The sequence below is a fragment of the Nelumbo nucifera genome, chromosome 5 (assembly GCF_055504915.1).
Source record: "Nelumbo nucifera cultivar China Antique chromosome 5, China Antique-T2T, whole genome shotgun sequence".
Lineage (NCBI taxonomy): Eukaryota > Viridiplantae > Streptophyta > Magnoliopsida > Proteales > Nelumbonaceae > Nelumbo > Nelumbo nucifera.
Genome location: NC_142653.1, coordinates 65,195,720 through 65,217,331, shown reverse-complemented (window position 1 = coordinate 65,217,331; position 21,612 = coordinate 65,195,720). Strand labels below are relative to the sequence as shown.

General features: G+C 36.7%; 1 protein-coding gene across 3 annotated transcripts in view; it reads right to left on the bottom strand.

Annotated features, from left to right (window-relative positions):
- Window positions 1–6,755: 6,755 nt before the first annotated feature.
- Window positions 6,756–21,612, bottom strand: part of LOC104587841 (MAC/Perforin domain-containing protein) — a 37,786-nt gene continuing 22,929 nt past the window's right edge. For all 3 annotated transcript variants that reach the window (XM_010245588.3, XM_010245589.3, XM_088887520.1), the window contains one exon: window positions 6,756–7,899. In XM_010245588.3, the coding sequence (XP_010243890.1) occupies window positions 7,225–7,899 (675 nt within the window). In that variant the 3' untranslated portion in view covers window positions 6,756–7,224. The remainder of the gene's footprint in view (window positions 7,900–21,612) is intronic.

Here is a 21,612-nt window from a genome sequence, read left to right as displayed (position 1 = left end):
AAACAATGAATATTATTATTATATAATGCAAATCAAAATTAATTGATAATTTATAAAAATATATAATCCTAACTTAAAATATATCAAATGTATTTAAATTTCAAAGATATATATTATATGAAAATTCACAAATTTTAATTACTACAATAATTATTTCATTATTAATGTTTTAATTTTTATAAATTTCTAAAATAGAAAAAAATAATTTTTCAATATAAATATAGATTAGTGGATTTGATAGATTCAATTTATATTACAATTTTAAACATTTTATAAATAATATATTTTTTGTAAATAATAAATACATGGTTATTTAGTGCAAATTAAAATATTAATTAATAATTTATAAAAATTTTAAGATATATATCATGTGCAAATAAATAAAATATTAAAATAATTATTCTATTATTAATATTTTAAAATTTCTTTAACTGATAATTTATACAAATATATAATCCTAACTTAAAATATATCAAATCTATTTAAGATTCAAAGATATATATTATATGAAAATTCACAAATTTTAATTACTAAAATAATTATTTCATTATTAATATTTTATTTTTATAAATTTCTAAAATAATAAAATAATTTTTAATATAAATATAAACTAGTGGATTTGATAGATTCAATTTATATTACATTTTTAAATATTTTATAAAAAATATTTTTTGTAAATAATAAATACATGGCTATTTAGTGCAAAATAAAATATTAATTAATAATTTATAAAAATTTTGAGATATATATCATGTGCAAATTAGTAAATTTTAAGTATGAAAAAAATTATTCTATTATTAATATTTTAGAATTTCTTTAAATTAAAAATCATCCTTTTTATATAAATGTGGATCTGGTAGATTATTTATTCTATTGGTTTATAAAATATTAATTTTAAATATTATTCTTTTTAATTTATAATCGGAGTTGTTGAAGATAAGTGTATGTTGGTTGTTGGTGTTTTATGTAGATATTAAGTAATAAAGGCTGATGTATTCCATTTATTGACATGAAATGAATGATGGTTCAGTGGTTAAAGGCGGATTGCTATTTGGCACTAAGTGAGTTGTGGTTTTGGATTCGAGTCACGCTAGCTGCATTTTTTGTATTGAAGTTGTCAAATGGATGTTCGATACGCTTCCATATCGATGCGTATCGGGCTATATCGGCTAATACTGTACGATACACACCGATACGGTGGCGTATCGGACCGATACGCACGACTGGAAGGATACACTTCCAGTTGTAGCGTATCCCATGCCGATATGACCCGATACCGATACGATACGCCCCGTATTGAGGTTAATAGGATTGCCTCAATCTACTTGTGTTGACATTATCGTCAAAAGATTCAACGTGCAGGATTCCAAGAAGGGATTCGTTCCTTTCGGACATGGAATCACTCTCTCCAAAGGAATGTCACCTAAGACCCCTGAAGAGATAGAGGAAATGAGAGAGGTTCCCTATGACTCTGTCATACGGAGCATCATGTATGCTTTGTTGTGCACTTAACTAGACATTACTCAGGCCATGAGTGTTGTAAGTAGATATCAATCTAACCTAGGACAAGAGCACTACATTGCTATAAAGGACATACTAAAATACCGACGAAGAAGCAAAGACTATTGACTTGTCCTTAATGGTAGTTCACTACAGATGGTCGGGTACACAGATGCTGACTTCCAATCTAATCCAGATGATCGGAAGTCTACATCTAGATACATTTGGGATCCTATGTAGTGAGTTAGAAAATAGTCCATGATCGAGGGCAAGTACATTATCGTATGTGAGGCTGCCAAGTACTATGGATGAAGAAATTCATCTAGAAATTTGGAGCCACACCACATCACCCATTCCATTATTGTATGATAACACTAGTTCTACGAAAGATTGTTGGTAGAGGAGACATCCAAATTCAGAAGGTAGTATCGGTGGAGAATGTGGCAAACTCACCAACAAAACCACTGACACAGTGTTTAACGAACACGTGGATAGTATGGGACTGAGGCTTATACCCGATTGGTCCTAACTACAAGTGGGAGCCATTAGATAGTGTATGCCCTTAGCTTCAATCAGAATGATGTACATAAACATTTATTTGTAAATAGATAAAGTACATTGTTGTTTCATGTTAATATTGGTACTAATAGAGACCCATGCGATGCACAAGAAAATCTAAAAGATTTAATAATTTATTTACTATGAATTAATATTAAATTAATAATCAAAATTTGTTATTAATTAACTAAAAGTATTCAAAGTTATTGTTAATATCTAAAATTTTAATAATTGTATCTTTCATTTAATGTTGATTTATAGAAAATAATTATTGATAATTTAATAAGAACAAATATTTTTTCATAAATTTAGCTTTATTAATAATTTGTAGTAATTTTAATAATTGTTATTGTTTTTTATTACTTTTAAATGAAATTTTGATTAACTTTAAATAAACAAAAATAATTACAAAAGCTAACATTTTTATCAATTTCACTAATAATTAACAATTGTATAGGAATGATAATGAGGTGGGTTCAGGGCGGGGCACTATTTTATGAAAAAGTTTGCAAATGGTTTTTATCCCAAGATCCATCTTAGCAGAGAGTATGGCACTGTACCTTGCAGCTAGGGAGAGGTCATTCCCTGTGAAGCAGAGAGTATTCATCATTATGGTCCGAGAGGTTAAGTATAAGAGAACATTACAGGATTGATTTACCTGATGGGCTTTATCTTACCTGAGTCCATTATCCTTGGGTTTTCATAGGGTAGTTGAATCCAATGATTATTTAGGTGTAAATGTTGGGCCCAAACTGAAGTGATGCTGATTGGGTCAGGGGTTCACTGCCCTGAGCAGTGAATTTGGCCTAACCTCTTTCAGGGGTAAGATCGAACCCATGTGGATTTGTGTAAGATCATTGTGGGGTCCTACGCCATACAGTATCAAGCCTAAAGTGGCCATGCAACACCTTCAATTGTGGTCATGCAACACCTTCGATCATGCAACATCTTCATATGGAGCACCTATTCTCTTAAGAGGATAAGGTTTATCTCTTAATAGAGTCCAGATCCAAATCAGATTTTAATAATCTCCTAATTAGATTAGGAGAGTGTTCCATAAGGAGATAAAAGAGAAGAGGGCGAAATAGGCTTCGAGACTTCACTCTCTTGCTCTCTCTTCTTGTCTCTTGTCTTCCAAGAAACCCCAATTCAACCTAGTCTTTCAAGAACTTATTTTGATCATTTTTTTTTTCAGTTTTTGCAAGAAAAAACGTTGAGGAATATCAGGCTCACTCACCCCATTCGACCCAAGCAAGTTGGATAGCAATTTTGGAAAAAAAAGTGTTGATGAACTAGCTTCCCTATACACTGTGCCATCTTTAGTGGAGGCTGGTTTCAGGACTGATTTGGGCATGAACTTCCACCTTGGGATCTGTGCTTGTAGTATCCATATCAAGTATAATTTCCCCTTTTAATTTGGTTTCAAATTTGGTCTGGTTTAGTGCAAGATCGATCCAACAAATTCTAGTTTTTTAAAACACTAGAAAATTGGTTCCCATTAGAGTTAAATTTTTTTTTGAAATTTCTCCCCAGCCATCTAGCATGAATCGGCCATCCATAAGATGGATTCTAACCCTTCCAACAAGTGGTTGGCCATCTTAGGTTAGTTCTCAAATGAGATACATTCCCACCTCATAATCGTACAATGTAGTAAAACTAACCCTTAAATCTACCACTCTCTTAGTTGTTGTGTCAATTTTAGAGACCTCAACAAAGCCTAGCCAAAGGATGAGCTCCCACTATCCAACATGGAAATACTCATAGATGCTATATAGTAAGCCATGAACTCTTCTCTTTTCTGGACACCTGCGGTGGATATAATGAGATTTATATGGATCCTCTAGATGCTCCACATACTGCCTTCAAGATTCACATAGGAAATTTCTATTATTAAATGATGCCCTACGTATTAAAGAATGTCGGGGCACTTATTAAAGAGAGATGACATGTGTTTTCCATGACCTAATGCACAAAAAAATCAAATGCTATGTGAATGACATCATGGTCAAAGCCAAGAAAACGAATTATCACGTAGAGGTTTTGAGGAATTCACAAGATGTAGGTGGTATAATTTGCCATTGAACCCTTTAAAGTGTGCTTTGGGAGTCAAGTCAAGAAAATTCCTAGGCTACAAGGTTGACCAATCTAGAATTCATCCAAATGACACTAAAGTAAGAGTCATCCTAGAACAACTACCGCCCTAAAAGAATGAATCCTAGCTCAAAAACATCCTAGTCAAAGAATCTTTCCTCAAAAGATTTATTCCAAGACTAATACCAACATCATCCCCCTTATTCAACCTAACCAAAATGACCAACCAATTCCAATGGATTGAGGAACTTAGAAGAGCTTTCAAAAAAATCAAGTAGACCTTCACTAAAGCACCAACTATGTCCCCTCCTCAAAGTAATAAAGAGTTTAACCTATACACTACAAGCAACTAGGAAGCACAAGGGTGTGGCATCACACAAGACAACAAGAAAGGACATAAATGCCTAATCTATTATGCTAGTAGGACACTCAAGTAGGCCGAAAAGAGCTACTATGACACAGAACAGTAGTGTCTAACCCTAGTATTCAGAATCCAAAAATTCATGCATTACATCCTTGGATAGAAGGTGGTCCTTATTGCAAAGAGCGACCCCAATACTATGATAACAATAACAAACACTACAACTCGAGTAATGAATCATGCAATATCACAAAAGATATCCAATACTACGATTCTGATAGAGTTCTTACACAATCATATCTACTTTGTTACCCGATCTGACATCGCAAAAGGTCACTAAGGCAACACCTGATGCAACAACGACATCAATTCCTTTGTGATGCCATTTATAAATATTTAAACACCTACACAAGATGTATCATTCCACATAACCAGAAGTGAACTTCCAAAAAGGTGTTGTAGCTACAAACATACTCACATGAGGACATAACCTCTCTCTTGAAGTTACAAACGTAACTACAATAGGCATCATTCCACGTAACCTCCTTTTCGAAGTTGGAAAGTTTCCCTTTGTCATTTTTCTTGTTCCCTCTTATAGCTACACCTCTCTCTCTCTATAAATAAGGGAGGCACATGAGATCATCCTCGATAGTACCACAAGAATCCTATTAATCTAACATCCTACCTCTTTTAGTGTTCCATGTTCCCTTCTCTAGCCCTTGCCCTTACATCCTCAACTGATCCTCCGATCATCTACCATCCTTCATGTGGACCTCCACTATAATCTTTACCCTTTAGCCTACAGTATTAATTCCTATTATTTTTAAGCGGACTTTAAATTAATAAAATAAACTAAAACAAATACATTTTTTGTTTTTACTAATATTTTTTGTTTGTATTAATAATTTAGTTTTTATTTTTAGCTATAAAAGTTTAAAATTAATTATAAAACTTTATTAATGTAATTATTTTAAATAAACATTAAATTAATAAAAGTAATTTTTAAAATAATAAAACATTATTACTTCTTAGCACAATTAATTTTTTAATAATTTTTAGTCATCTTAGTATTTTTATTGATTTTATAATTTTTAAATACAATTTAAATTGATTTAAAATTAATTAAAATCTTTACTAGTAACAAAAATTCTAATTATTATAAGATCATATAATTAATTATGATTGAAGTGTGATATATAATTAATTATTAATTTCTTTACGATTCTCAATTACCTTATTTTCTTATCAATTACTTTCTCATATGATTTATTTTAGATATCATTTTTTTACTTATCTTAATTTTAAATATATGCATGCATATTTTAGTTCTTTCATCATCTTTTTTAATGTTTAATAATGTATATTGATAGTTAACACTTCACATAATAAACCATTAAATTATGTATTTCTTATAGTATATGACTTATTTTGTCTTATAAAATGTATATCTAGTGTTATTGGTAAGTATTTGAGTTTCATAACATATCCATGCCTATGCCTATCCGGTATGAAAAATTCAAGGTAAATTACAAAGACCCCTTGTACTATGCGGTCAATGACAAATATCCCCTGAACTTCATTTGAAACAAAGTACCCCTAAATTTTCAACGTGACAAATACCCCCTCCGTTAAAGTTTAGTCAAATTATCTTTGAAAAAGAGTCTCATTCATATGTTTGAAATTTTTATTAGTCCCCATACTACCTTAATACCTTTTTCTCATTTATTTGAATAATTTATGATTTGATTAATTTTGTAAAGATAACATTGAAGCCCTCTTGGTTGCTCCAATAGAGCCTTACAAATTTCTGATTAGATTAAACATTCAAATGAAATAGTAGAGGTTCCATTCTAATAAAATATAGATTTTCGTTTGGACTTTTCTTGAATTATTGAAGAAAAGGAATGTATAATTTTTATATTTTAGGATGAAGTCATGAAGAGAGACTCATGCGAGTGAAATGAAACAAAATTAAAAACAAAAAAAAAAAAACTATTTTTTATGCTAGTGAAATGATTCTTATTATTTTAGATGGTTTCATTCAGAGAAAATGAAGATACTTTGTCATTTAAGTTTAAGAAGAGAAAAAAGAAAATAATGAAAGTTTAGGTAAGTATTTTAATATTTTAATGGATTCTATCATCTAACTTGACAACTAGGAAGTTGAAGGGTGTCGCAATTGAAAGTTCAGGGGCATATTTTCACTGACCCCATAGCACAAAGCATATGCAAAGCCAACGCCAAATTTTCCAACTATAGCTACAAGCCCACAACAAACGTTCAATGAATAATCATGGAAAAATACAAATAAAGCGTTGAATAAACAAAAGAAAGTACTATAGTACAACCATCACAATAGCCACCACTGCTCTTCCATTCCAATGTGGTGCCTGTTCCGTGGTCTTGGGAGATGACCATAAAGGGACCTCCTAACCTTCAGCATGTTTTGCACAAAGCAGCCGACAAACTCAAACCCACATTCTCAAACTTGTCATCCCAAGATTCTTACCATTGTACAAACAATGGCTCCTACTTCAAGTACCCTACAATCCTACATAATTCTCATTGACCAGTTGGCTAGAACAAAGGTCGGGCCAAGAATTTATACAAGACAAATTTTTCTTCGTGTTTATGCTCTAGACTTCAATTTTTTGCTTTTCCTTTTGTTTTTGCACTCTAGCTGCCTCATGCCATTTTATGCTTGCAAACTAATATTATAGTACCTCATCATCAGGTACAACAGTCAAGAGGGAATACTTTACTTTTAGAGAAATTTTTCCCTTCTCAACAAGAAGCCTTGCACCAGAGACGACCCAGTATCCAGGGGGATCCTGTGGTCCCCTTGTCATCTCTGTCGTGTCAACAAACTTTAACAACTTGAGGGCCTGAACAGGAACTGGTGGACCACCAGGGTACACAGCTGAATTGATGTTCACATCAGCTGGACGTGGAGGCGGTTTCTGTACTGCCGAGAAGTGAGAACTGATCAAAGATGATATGAGTCCAGATTTTTGACCAAGGCGATGAGAGCCATCCCATTCAGGCTTCTTGACCAAAGTGGCACCTGAAACCGTTGAGAAGCGGAGACGCAAGAATAGCACTTTCTTTAGACCATAATCTCCAACTTGGAACTGGGCCCCAGTGACAATTGAAAGATCCTCGTCTGACTCCACCGGAGCAGTGCAAACATGAGAGAAGTTCTTCCACTGAACTTTCTCATAATACTTCCGGTCATAAGACTCACGGGCAAAGTTTCTCATTGGATCATCATGTAGTTGGAAGACTTTGGGCAGGGAGGAGAGGTGTTGCAAGTGAATCGCCAAGCAGTTGCTTCTCTTCCCTTCTAAATATAGCCGAAGGCCAGTCACTGGCCGCTTACCAACATCTACCTGTACGAATTGATAAACAGAAAAATTAAATACATTCTAGAGAGAACACAAATTCTTTCACAGGTATGACAATTAGTTTGGCAGGATGGGGGAGTGAAGGTTTAATTAAACGTTCAACAGAACCTGAGTTGAAATACGATAATAAAAATTAAACCTCACACCCCAACCTATGAAGAACTTATAGCTAAAACCTCAAACTGGCTCCAACAATGCACAAACCAAGGAAATCCAGTCGGTTCCAGTCAAGAATTACCCCCCAACTCCACCTACCAGTGGACAAAAGAAATAAGTGCCAACTTAAAGAATATACAATTGCAGTGGAATTAATATTGGGCTGCATATAGGACAGATTGCCATCCTAAGAGGGACAAGGGTAATGCTGCATGGCCTTAAAATCCATACCATTCACTGTTTTTCCCTTCCATTCTGCAAGTTATACATAAATAAATAAAAAGTATATAAATAAATGAAAAAAAAATGAATATTCTGGAAGCAACATTCTGCACCCTGATCCAATGGAAAGATGAAAATCCATACACCCTTAACTTTTCCAAAATCAGACAGATAATGCACTTCAACAAAAACATGGTCCTAGAATTTAATTTCATGGTAAGGACAGTCTTGACAATTACACCACATAGCATCCTGTCCCTGATAATGGTCATCACTATTTTAATTCCAATTGGTGTTTTTATTATGGTCATTTGGGCAAATCCAATTTTTGACAGAATGTGAACATCCCCAGTGACAAGACAAAAATTTCCCTATCTAATGAGGGGTACTTCTGTCCTTTTAAAACAAGTACTAGTATGACACCACCTACTATGCCCATTTATAAAAAATGGGACTTCCCCAATCACCACCCTTTTATCAAAGTCAATGCAAATTGCAGTAAATAGAACCTTGTTTTGTCCATGTGCCATATATGAGGGCCATTACTCAATTTTGGAGACATCACTATCCATCCTTCAGCGTTTTAATCCATGAAGAGAACATTTTCAGAATTGAAGTCACATTTTCATGCTTGTCTGCACAACATTTTATCTTTATAACTATCCTTATACATAACCACAAACCATTTTTGAGATCATTATAATTATCATTAACCATAACTACAAGCAACTCTCATGATTGGCCCAGGCAGTTTCATTGAAAACTAGATGGTTCATTAAAAAATGTCTAATTTTCACCAAAACAACTAGGTCAGCTGGTTATTCAGGGTTTTAAAAAAACCAAAAGAACTGGTATATTAAAAAACCAGAATTTTGACTGGTTAACACATACAACTGCCCAGTCCAGTCTGAGTATGACAACACTGAGATGAACAGCTAAAATGGAACTCAAAATCTTAAAGTGACAATTGAAAATTACTAATTATAGTTTATTTTTATGCTTATTTTTATAATAAATTCCCATAAATATTATTTATAGCATCACTATGATTTACTGTATCTACTAGTTCCTGGTTTGAAAATTGTGTATGAGAATAAAAGTTCTTATGTACTCTTTTTCTTGGTCAAGTATGAGTTTGTTTGGTAGGAATGCTTATGCCTCTATATATTGAGGTTGATGAAATAAATATGAACTTTATTTGAGGTTGTCTTGTTATTTGAGGTTGTCCTTAAGGCTCGGTTTGGAAGGAGTACAAATACAAATATGTACAGTTCAAATACATAGAAATTAATACAGAATACATAGTTTTGCACTCTACATATTTGTATTTGTACTCCTTCCAAACTGAGCCTAAGTTATTGAGTTTGTTAAAGCCGCCAACCTCTCGGAATACTATCATATAAATTAATTCTCAACCATGGCCTAGCTTAGTTTTCTTTTATAATCCACAAATTTCATTGTTTCTTCATTCAACCTAGTATAGATACAATTTAGAGGACTATCATATAAACTAATTCTCAAGCATAGCCCTGAAGGGATGGGAGATCCATCATATGGATGGCCGAACCCTATAGGAAGGTTGGGCAAAATTTCAAAAATTTCTTTCACTCCCATCCGGGAATCGTATTCCCTAATTTAGAAAACTGCATTTTCAATGTTCGTTCTTGAAACCAAAACTGGACCAGATCTGAAACCAAAAGATAAGTGAGGGATATACCTAATACGAAGTAACAGTAGCTCCCAACGTAGGTGTTCACGCCCAAAGAGAAGACCAAAACCCGCTTCCACTGAAGATGACACATTATGTAGTGAAGCAGGATCAACAGGATGGTTCTTCAGCAAGAACCTGAATTCTTCAACAAGAATTTGGTAAGGGTTGGTAAGCACGGCTTCAGATTGTTTCTTCTACCAAGAAACAATATCAACAACACTTCTTGATCAGATCCACAAGTGCAGATCGAACTGGGTGGGGCGGCAATAACAAACAAGAATTCTGCAGTTTGTTGTTCGTTTAATCTGGATCAGCCTCCTAATCTAATTAGGAGAGAGTTTCCTAATCCAAATCTTATATTTGGATCTGGACTCTTAAATGGATAAGATGTATCTTATCCTTCAACTAATCCTAATCAGTTTAAAACTGAATTCGCCCCCTTTTAATTAATTAACTTAAGCCCAATTCAAATGGGCCTTAGGCCCATTAAGCGTATGTGCTCACTTACTCTTTAACCTACTGCCCAGTTGGCTCTCTTTGTACGGCGTGGGACCTTAACATTGATCTACACATCAGCCACATGGGTTCAACCCAGCCTTTGTTACAAGGCCTGGTCGAATTCATTGTATATCACAGTGAACCCCTGAGTCCATCACTATGGACTCTCAATGGGCCCAACATTTACACTAAATGGTCATTGGGTCCAACCACCTTATGAAATCCCAAGGACTGTGGACAGATGCAAAATTAGCCCATCAGGTATTACCCTCAATAGTCTTACACTTAACCTCTCAGCCCATAATGAATAAACACAGCCCGACAAGAGAGGACCTCTCCCTCAGCTGCAAGGAACAGTGCTGCACTCTCTACTCACCTGGATCCCGAGAATTAAAACCTTTTAAAAACATTATGAAACCATAATATATATATGCATATCTTTATATAAATAAATTTTGCAAAACCAAATTTCAACGTTTGAAATCAACTGCCGGCAATTTAGGTTTCCATCAGAGAGAGTGCATTCCCTGATCATTCAGGTGAATTCTCAGACTGCCCCAACACACCCAAGTTTTGACCCCCTCTAAGGATCTTATTGATTGGCATATCAAAGATAGCCCAATCCGACACCTAGTGCAGTACCATAATCGAGTCTAGGGGTCAAGTGTAACTTTCCAATTTTGCCCATCTGTCTCCAAGGTCGAAGGCAATACTGGAAATTGGTCTGGTTCAAGGTTGCAAGAAAACCCACACTGCATGTACCTTAGGCCTCACCCTGGCAGTTGAGACAAGCCACCCCAACCAACTTGGCAGCACATCAGTGTCAGCCTTGGCAGGATAGACCTCCTCAAATCTATCCAACGGCTGTGAAGATTCTAAACTAACACGAGTCTCGTAAGTGTCTAATTTATGGGTAAAAACACAAAAGCACACCACAATGACATGAATCAATTATGTACTTTATTCATTTATAATAAATGTCAAAAGATACATCAATCTGATTGGAGCTAAGGGCATAACTGTCCAACAAGCCCAGCTTAATTTTCTTTTATAATCTACAAATTTCATTGTTTCTTCATTCAGCCTAGTATAAATTAATTCTCAAGCATGGTCTGGCTTAAAAGAACTTGACCCTAGCAAGTTAAAGGCATGATATTGCTCATAAAGGTCTAGATTAAGAGATACAAGCCTTCCAACTTTACTTGAAACTTCCGATAACCCCCACTTGGTGTAAAAATCAACTTCTCATCAAGTATGTCTTCAGGCACATCAGTAGATGGAACCAAAGGCAATTTAGGCAATGGGACTGTGGGACAATCACTATGGCCATTATATGTATTTAGGTCTTCAACATTGAAGATTGGGCTAATTCCCATGTCACTTAACAGCTCTAAGACATAGCCATTGGAACTGGTTTTCACAATGATTTTGTAGGGACCTTCACTCTTGGAGTGAAGTTTCTCATAAATGTTAGACAATGTATGCCCTTAACTCCAACCAGATTGATGTACATAAACATTTATCAGTAAATAAATAAAATATATTATTGTTTCATTTTCTTATTGGTGTGTTTCTATGAATTACTCCTTAAACCGGACACTTATGAGACTCGTGTTAGTTTAGAATGTTCTTATCCATTGGATAGACTTCGAAAGTTTTACCTGACAAGGATGACACTGGTGTGTTGCCAAATTGGTGAAGTAGATTCTCTTAGCTACTAGAGCTAGACCCCAAGTAGTCTGTGGGTACTGAACCCAGACCAATTTCCAATTATGCCCTGGACCTGGGAGATAGATGGGCAAAACTGGAAATTTGCACTTAACCCCAGACTTGATTATGATACTACACTGGGTTTTGGACTAAGTTGTCTTTGATGTATCAACCAGTGAGATCCATCAAGGGTCAAATATCCATCAAGGGATTATTACCCTAAAAGATTTAGCTTTGGTACACCATACATAGGCAGAACCTAGGATTCTTAGGGGACTGTTAACAGCCCCTTAGATCATTGATAATGTTATCAATTTTGGACCTAGGCCAAGGGTTTGATGGGCCATTGCATGAACCAATTCGGCCCACACTTGTGAAACCTAGTTTGGTTTAGATTAAAACAAGGTAAGCCCATTTCATTATGGAGATGAAAATTCATTCTACGATACATAACATGAAACAATAATTAGGTCACGGATTAATTACTCGTGCAATTTGTCAAAAATGGCACATGGTCCCTTCGCTAAGTTGCTAGATGATAACAAATTCAAAGGACCCAACTACACAAATTGGATTTGCAACCTTAGCTTGGTACTCACATCCGAGAAATTGGACAAGACTGCCAAGCAAAAAGCACCAACATCCTGGTGAAAGAACCCCTAAGGCTAGAAGGAATGAATATCGAAAATAGTAAAAAATGAACTCTCTTGCCCATTGTTACATCATCGCCTCACTGGACAACTCTATCTAGAGACGATTCGATAAGATAACAACTTATGAAGAAATTCTAGATAATTTAAAGGCCATGTGTGAGAAGCAAAACCGTTATGCACGACAAAAGGTCCTCAAACCGTTGATGACCAATTGGATGTCTATGAATCAATTGGTTAATGACCATGTCATGAAGATGATAAGGTTAATGAATAAACTTGAGGCTCTTGGCTCCAAATTAGATGATGACACAAAAACTGAAACCATCCTAAACTCATGCATGTAACATTGTTGCAACTACTGTTATAGGATCAATAGAGTTAGTGTTTAGAGAAGTGATCATCACCCTTAAAGATTGTCTTTGTGTTCCACAACTTAGGAGAAACATGATTTCAGTTTCCAAGTTATCTAAGGATGGTTATTCTATTTTATTTAGTAATAAGATTACAATTAAGTTGAATAACTAGTTCCTTGCTTATGGAGAACTTGAAAATAGTCTCTATGTACTCCACCCGAGTGAACAAAAGGTGTGTGTTAGTCAAAATGCCCACTTCTTAGAAGGGGATTACATACACCCTCAACAATACCCAACCTAAAAGATCTACTTGGGTATCTAAACTTGCTATACGTTTTGGCTTATGATCAAAAAAGTTACTTGATAGAAGCCATGGACAATGATAAAGATCCCTTGACTTATATAGAAGCTATGTTGGACATAGACTCCTTGAAGTGAGTAGCTGCCATGAAAACCAAGATGGACTCAATGAATAACAATAGATTTTGAACTTTTGTAGGCCCGCCCCTAGGGTAAAAGCAATCGGTTATAAGTGGATCTACAAAAGAAAGAAGGGCCCTGATGGAAAGGTTGAGACCTACAAAGCTCAACTTGTGGCAAAAGGTCACACTCAGAAAGGAGTCGATTATGAGGAACCCTTCTCGCCTGCGACCATGCTTAAATCCATTAGGATACTATTGGCTATAGTTACACACTACGATTATGAAATCTCGCAAATGGATGTCAAAACTATGTTCCTGAATGTCAAAACAGTGGGAATGCTTTGTTGCCAAGGGCCAGGAACACATGGTGTGTAAGCTGAATAGATCCATATATGGATTAAAGCAAGCTTCTAGAAGTTGGAACATTTGTTTGAATTAACAGACAAACAATTTGATTTTGAGCAAAATCTGGATGAACCCTATGTTTACAGAAAGACAATGGGATACAAGGTTGCATTCTTAGTTCATATGTAAACAACATTCTGCTCATTGGGAATGATGCAGGAATGTTAACAATGGTGAAGGTATGGCTTTCGCAACAATTCCCCATGAAAGATCTTGGAGAAGCTTCTAACTTAGGACTTTGACTCTATAAAGAAATCAAAGCGGTTAATTGGATTGTACCAATTTACTTACATTGACATGATTTTCACAAGATTCAACATGCAAGATTCTGAGAAGGGATTCGTTCCTTTCAGACATGAAGTCTCTCCAAAGGAATTTCACCTAAAACCCCTGAGGAGATAGAGGGCATGAGAAAGGTTCCCTAAGCCTCTATCGTAGGGAGCATCATGTATACTATGTTGTGCACTTTACCTAACATTGCTCAGGCCGGTAGTACTGTGAGTAGATATTAATCTAACTCAAGACGAGCACTGGACAGTTGTGAAGAATATACTAAAATAACTACGAAGAACTAAAGACCATTGTCTTGTCTTTGATGGTAGTTCAATACAAATGATCGGTTATACAGATGCCAACTTCTAGTCTGACCTAAATGATGAAAAGTCTACATCTAAATACATCTTTATATTGGGATCCTATCCAGTCAGTTGGAGAAGTAGCAAACAAGTTTTTACAATAGACTCCACGACCGAAACTGAGTACATTGCCACAAGTGAAGCTGCCAAGGAAGTAGTGTGAATGAAGAAATCTGTCCAAGAATTAGGAGTAGTACCATCCAACACATCAGCCATTCGCGTGACAACACAAGAATCATTGCTCAAGCAAAGGAACTAAGAGCCCACTCGAAGTCAAAGCACACCGAGAGAAAATATCACATTCTACGAGAGATTGTTGGTAGAGGAGACATCAAAATTTAGAAAGTAGTGTCAGAGGAAAATGTGATAGACCCATTAACTAAGTACCATATTTCTTCTAAGGGTGGCTATCGGTATTTTCTTCTGTTTGTGGATGATTATTCTCAATACTCTTGGATATATTTGATGAGATCCTATGATGAAGTATCTTCTTTGATTAAATAGTTCCATCAGATGGTGTTGATGTAGTTTGGGGTATGAGTGGAAGTGTTTAAATCAAATAATGCCAGGAAATACTTTGAAAAAAAACATGGCATCATACCCCTATTAGAGACAGTGTTTTAAAAGGCGTGGGAGGCGCACCTCCAGGCGAGGCGCAGCCAAAACGCCCTTAGGCGTATGCTAGAGGCGCTAATACCTTTGAGGCATACACCTCTTGCGCTTTTTTCATGAGGCATGCTAGAGGCGTACACCTCTTGCGCCTCATGCACACCTGTTATGAAAATACTTGAAAAAAAAAAGAAAAAAGAAAAAAAGGAAAGGAAAGGAAAAGAAAAGAAAGGGAAAGAAAAGAAAAGAAAAGAAAAGAAAAGAAAAGGAAAGGAAAGGAAAGGAAAGGGAAAGGAAAGGAAAGGAAAAGAAAAGAAAGGGAAAGAAAAGAAAATGAAAGAAAAGGAAAGGGAAGGGAAGGGAAGAAAAGATAAGGGTAAAGAAAATGGTTTGCCCCTTGCCCCTTCGGCTGGGGGCTTCGACGCCTTTTAAAACACTGGCTGGGGGGGCTTCGACAAGACCCCCCCCCCTTTGAACTACTATTATGCATCTTTATTCTTCTTAATATAAAAGATTTTTATTAAAAATAAAGAAAAAATGAGATCCCCCCTTCCTCTTCATCCTCCTCCTACCCCCCCTCCTCTTAAGAAGGCTTACGCCTCCTTTGTGTTCGGGAGGCTTACGCCTCTTGCGTTCTGAATTACGCCTCACACCTCTAGGTAGTGGAACGCCTTACCGCCTCCGCATTTTAAAACATTGATTAGAGCATGAAGTAGTCCACCAGAGAAGTTGTACATACACTCCACAACAGAATGATGTACCAGAAAAGAAGAACAAAAATATTGTGGAAGTGAAAATAAACATGATGTTGAGATCTGTAGTTCTAATTCGTTTTTGGAGTGATGTAGTTCTTACAGCAGTTTTTTAGATTAATCGGATGGCTTCTCGTGTTCTTGGATATAACACTCCGTTCAGCCTTCTTTTTCCTAAGGGAGAGATGTTCCACATTCCTCTTAAGGGATTTTGGATGTGTATACTTTGTCCATATTCCTGGTCCTCACCGCTTAAAGTTGGACCCTAAGGCGAAGAAGTGTGTCTTCCTTAGGTATATGCAGGAAATCACAAGGGATATTGTTGTTATGATCCAGTCTCCCGGAATCGGTATGCTACGATGGATGTCACCTTATTTGAGTCCACACCTTTTTTCTCAGGGGGTTCTTCTCAGGGGGAGTGTTTTGGGGAAGGAAGTGAGCAATCTATACCACTTCCTATTCTAGCTCCACTATCCACTCCAGTGTCTGACCCGCCTACTCCACGCACTTTGCCACCTCCATTGCGTCCTGCCTTTCAATGTTTTAAACAATAGCACAGGGAGGTTGATTCCACAACAGAGAAACCGATGACACTCCCTATTGGCTCATCGAAGATTCTAGGTTTGACTAACACAGATCCAGGTATGCCCCTTGTTTCCTCTAATGGTTTAGTTCCTATTGATACCACTACCTATGCTCCTAACACCATTGCAGATAACCTTGATCTCCCTATTGCACTCCGTAAAGGGAAGAGGAAATGTATTGCTCATTGCATCTCACCCTTTCTTTCCTACAGCGGATTATCTCCTTCCTACTGGGCCTTCCTTTCTTTCCTCGACTTTGTGTCTATACCTAGGAGTGTTAGTGAGGCTATCTCCAAATCCAAACCTGAGTGGAAGATAGCTATGCAAGAAGAAATGAAAACATTGATTAAAAATCAGACATGGGAGATTGTGGGATTTACCTAATGCATGAAGACAGTTGGATGTAGATGAGTTTATACAATGAAGTATAAGGTAGACGGAAGTATAGAGAAAGATACAAGGCGAGGTTGGTTGGAAAAGGGTACACTCAGACTTATGGCATAGATTACTTGGAGACTTTTGCACTAGTGGCAAAGATGAGTTATGTCTGGATTCTTCTATCACTAGCAGCTACATACTCTTGGCCCTTCTCCCAACCTGATGCGAAGAATGTTTTTCTTAATGGGGACTTGCAAGAAAAGACTGGTGCATTCTTTGTAGATCCCATGGTGAGGATTGTAATCATCTATTTTTATCTTGTAGTGTAACTGCAAAGCTATGGGTTTGGCTTCTTTCTTTGTTTGGGTGTAGTTGGGATATGACAGAAGAAAAATGTGGAGGTGCACGCAAGCAGCATTGTTATGGACAATGTATTGGCTTGCATTATGTACAGGCCAATACATTGGTTAAAGACTCTAGAATTATTTAACCATCTCTTTTACTGATTGTTGGAAAGATAGGAAGTTAGTAGCAAGCTGTTCTTCCTAGAAGGTAAGGGTAGTGACTAGTTGGGTCCCCCCCTCCTCTTGGTTCTTTGAAGCTGAATTTTGATGGGAGTAGCCAGGGTAACCCAGGTCCCTCTGGGATGGGAGGTGTACTGAGGAATGAGGCTGGAGAGGTTGTCTTACTCTACTCTGGCCCTTTAGGTGTTGGGAACTCTATCAGGGGAGAACTGTTAGCTGCAATACAAGGAATACTTCTTGCAAAAGAAGTGGGCGTGGAACAGCTTTTGATTGAAGGAGATTCTAAGACAATGGTGGACTAGTTAAATAATCCGAAGGATGTCACTTGGGGCTACAAAAATGAGTTAAAGAAATTCAAATGGTTGACAAGAAATATGTCTATAACAGTACAGTGGGTTGGGAGATCAGCTAATGCATTTGTCGATGTCTTGGCAAAACAAGGGGTAAATAGGAAAACATTGTTCTGAGCACAACTGTAACCATTGTTTAACATCAACATTCATGTAATCTCTGTTGTAGTTTTTGTATTTGCTTTTTGGAGAGGCGGCACCTCGCACCTCTAAGGGGATTTTCATGTAACCAATCATTAAATTAATGGAAGATGATTTTATTTATCAAAAAAAAATGGGGACTTGCAAGAGGAGGTGTACATGGCTCTTCAAGCTGATTTTTACAATGATGTGGCTAAAGGAAATGAGGGGATCACTGGTGTCAGTTTTGATGTAGTCATAGGAAATGATTTGCATGGGAATGAAACCTTGAAGAAGAAGAACCTACACAGAGTTTGAGATTAAGGATATTGGGGATCTGAAGTACTTTCTTGGCATTGAGGTGGCAAAGGGCAGCTGATACACCTATTTAGCAAAACCACAAGATAAATGCTTCAGAAGGTGAACTAGTGAAGGATTTTGGAAGGCATCAGAGATTAGTGGGTCGGTTGCTATACTTATGTATGACACAACCAGACATCTCTTATGCAGTGAGTGTGGTGAGTCAATACATGCATGCCCCACGAGTTCAACATTGGGAGGCCATTGACAGGATACTTTCCTATTTAAAGGGGCACCTAGGTAGAGTCAATACATACTCTGTTTGTTAAAAGTAGGGTTGTTCACGGGTCGGGTTGGGTCGGTTTATTGCGGTTTTTCTAACCGACCCGACCTGGTCGGGTTACCTGATATAGAAATCGAAACCGACCCAGTGTTAAGCAAAACCGACCTGGTCGGTTTGAGTCAGGTTGGGTCGGTTTCAGTTCTAAGTTCATCCCTGTGATAAAATCTTGCTAATTTTAAAAACAGTCATAAATTGAACATCATTTCAGCCATCTCCTATGATAAAATTTAAATGAAAAGTTAATCACAAAAGTTGTTCATTAATCACTATTCACTAATCCAAAGTTTCTTGCAACCATTCAAAAACTAGGTGGCCTAATGGGCTTTGGAACTTCATGTTTGAACTAGGAACTCAGTTCAGTTCGGATCGGTTTCGGTTTTCTTGTGTGAAAACCGAAACCCACCCAAATCATCGGTTTAGGAATTTGCACAACCCGAAACCGACCCGTGCTGATGAAAACCCGACCGACTCGGGTTGGGTCGGTCTGGGTTGGTCGGTTTGGTCGAGTTGGACCTTCTTATGAACAGCCCTAGTTAAAAGGAGGATGTTTGATGACCATGGACATTTAAATTTAGAGGCTTACATAGATGTTGATTGGGCAAGGTGCCTAGATGACAAAAGATCTACATCAGGAGTTTGCACACTTGTTGGAGGTAATCTAGTTTCATGGAAGAGTAAGAAACAATCAATTGTATCAAGGTCAAGTGCAAAAGTTGAATATAGAGCCATGGCACATGGTGTTTCAGAGCTACTTTGAGTCGAATCCTTGTTATGGGAGATTGGAGTCGAGGCCAAAGAACCTATGATGCTATACTACAACAATCAAGCAGCAATTAACATCGCCCACAACCCAGTTCAGCATGATAGGACAAAGCATATATATGTGGATAGACACTTTATAAGGGAAAGAGTGACGTCCGAAGAAGTGTGCTTACTATATGTTGCATCCGACTTGCAGCTTGCTGATGTTTTTACAAAAGGTGTTGCAAGAAACAAGCAGGAGCATGATCTACACAAGTTGGGAATGTGCAACATCAATTTCCCAACTTCAGGGGGAGTGTTCGGTTTTGGGTTGATAACAGTTGTTTTTATTTACATAGCATAGTTAGTGAGTTATTGAGTCCAAGGCCCATTAGTTTATGATTAAGTTAAGAGTGTTTACTTAGCTTTTACAAGTAGCCGACTTACTAAGGGCATGCTTGTCTTTGTATTCAGTTTTTATTTGTGAGAGTATATAAGCTAATGAAAGGGATGAGCAAACCTAATTTTGGCTTTCTCCCATTCTTTTCAATTTCCTCTCCTCTTTTCTTCTTTGCACAAACCTTCTCTTTTCTTTCTCTTTCTTACACAGATTTTCTACACTTTTCTACTCAAAGAAATCTTCATTAGCTTCAAAAGGAATAGAAAATATCTATTTATAAAGTGGCTCGTATGGCTGACCACATGTAGCCTCCATCATATGATTGGAAGCACCAGAATATATTATCCACAAATGACTAGGAGAAGCACAATAGTAGCTATACTTACAAAACAAGCCAAAAGCAAAAAAAGCAGAGGAGATTGTAGAGCACATTATTTGTTGAATCTTTTCTTTAGTCAGAGCATTTGCAACATCTGTCTTGGTCCGAGATGTAGAGGACGAAACATCATCTGTTCCTTCAACTGAAGTCTAATATGCCTTGTGATGACTCTTCTTCCCACCACATTGATTCCCTTTAGGTGGACGTGTGAGGCTTTCTATAATGATGTGACCAAATTTTTTGCAGTAAGTATTTCTCTTTTTACAATGAGATATCACATGGCCAAATTCCTTGCACTCGTAACACTGCACCCTAGATAAATCCTTTGGTTTGGACTTGTCAGTTGCTAGGAACATAGCATCTAGTTTATCATTCTTCGCATTCATTTTTATTGAGTAATCATCCCGGTTTGCTCTTTGAGTAATTCATCCAAAATAGTATCAAGTGATGGTATAGTGTACCTACACAAGATGTTTGATCTTATTACCTCAAACTTAGGTTGGGGGTGTATCAAAAAGTGCATTACTTTCCTTCTATCAAAATGTCCCTTCAGAGTCTTCAGACAACAAGTTGAGGATATCTCACCCATGTGAATAAGCTTGTACTCTTTCCATAGATTGAAGAACCCTATAAAGTATTCCTAAATTTTCCTTTCGCCCTAGCTATTGGAAAATATCTCAGTTTTAATCTGATACAATCGTGAGATGTTGGACTATTGATACACTTCCTCCAAATAATCATACATCTCCTTGGTTGTCCGAAGACACCTCATAGGATGCTATCTGGGCATTATTAATCTTCCAAGTTTGCTGCCCCTTTGCATCAATCACTTCAAGCATAGTAGTTGATCCATCAATATAACCCCACAACCCTTTGCCTTCAACATAAAACTAAAAATGGAACTACCACAAAGCATAGTTGGTTCCGTCAAACTTAACAGAAAGAACATCACTTCTTTTAGATGCCATAGTGAGAGAAACAAAGAGGAAAAGGGTTCTAACAAGCTGAAACAAAATATGAAGAGTTCGTAGTCTAAAAAAAGAAGGTTCTCAGATGGACCGAATAAAGGAAGTGATCAAAACCCTAGAAAATCAACTCCGAATCTCACTAAATTTCTAGGGTTGTAAGAACAGTCTAGGGCGACACCAAATCTAAAATCTCAAAGTAAACGGAGCAGTAGTTTGAGAGAAAACTTTGAAAAAGCTGACCTGATGGGCGTTCCAGTCCAGAAAATCTAGCTTTTTTGTCTGGAACAAAACAATCCAGGAAGAGAGAATATAATAGTCCGAAATAGTTGTGAAGTATACCCAACTCGATGCTGAATAAAAATGATTTAAGTCTAAGATCAAAGCCAAATAGAATGAACCTCGCGTGAACAGTAACGTGAATAGTATTCGTGAACAGTGACTCGATTGTTAGTCTTTGTTCACCAAACTAATTCCCACACTAAACC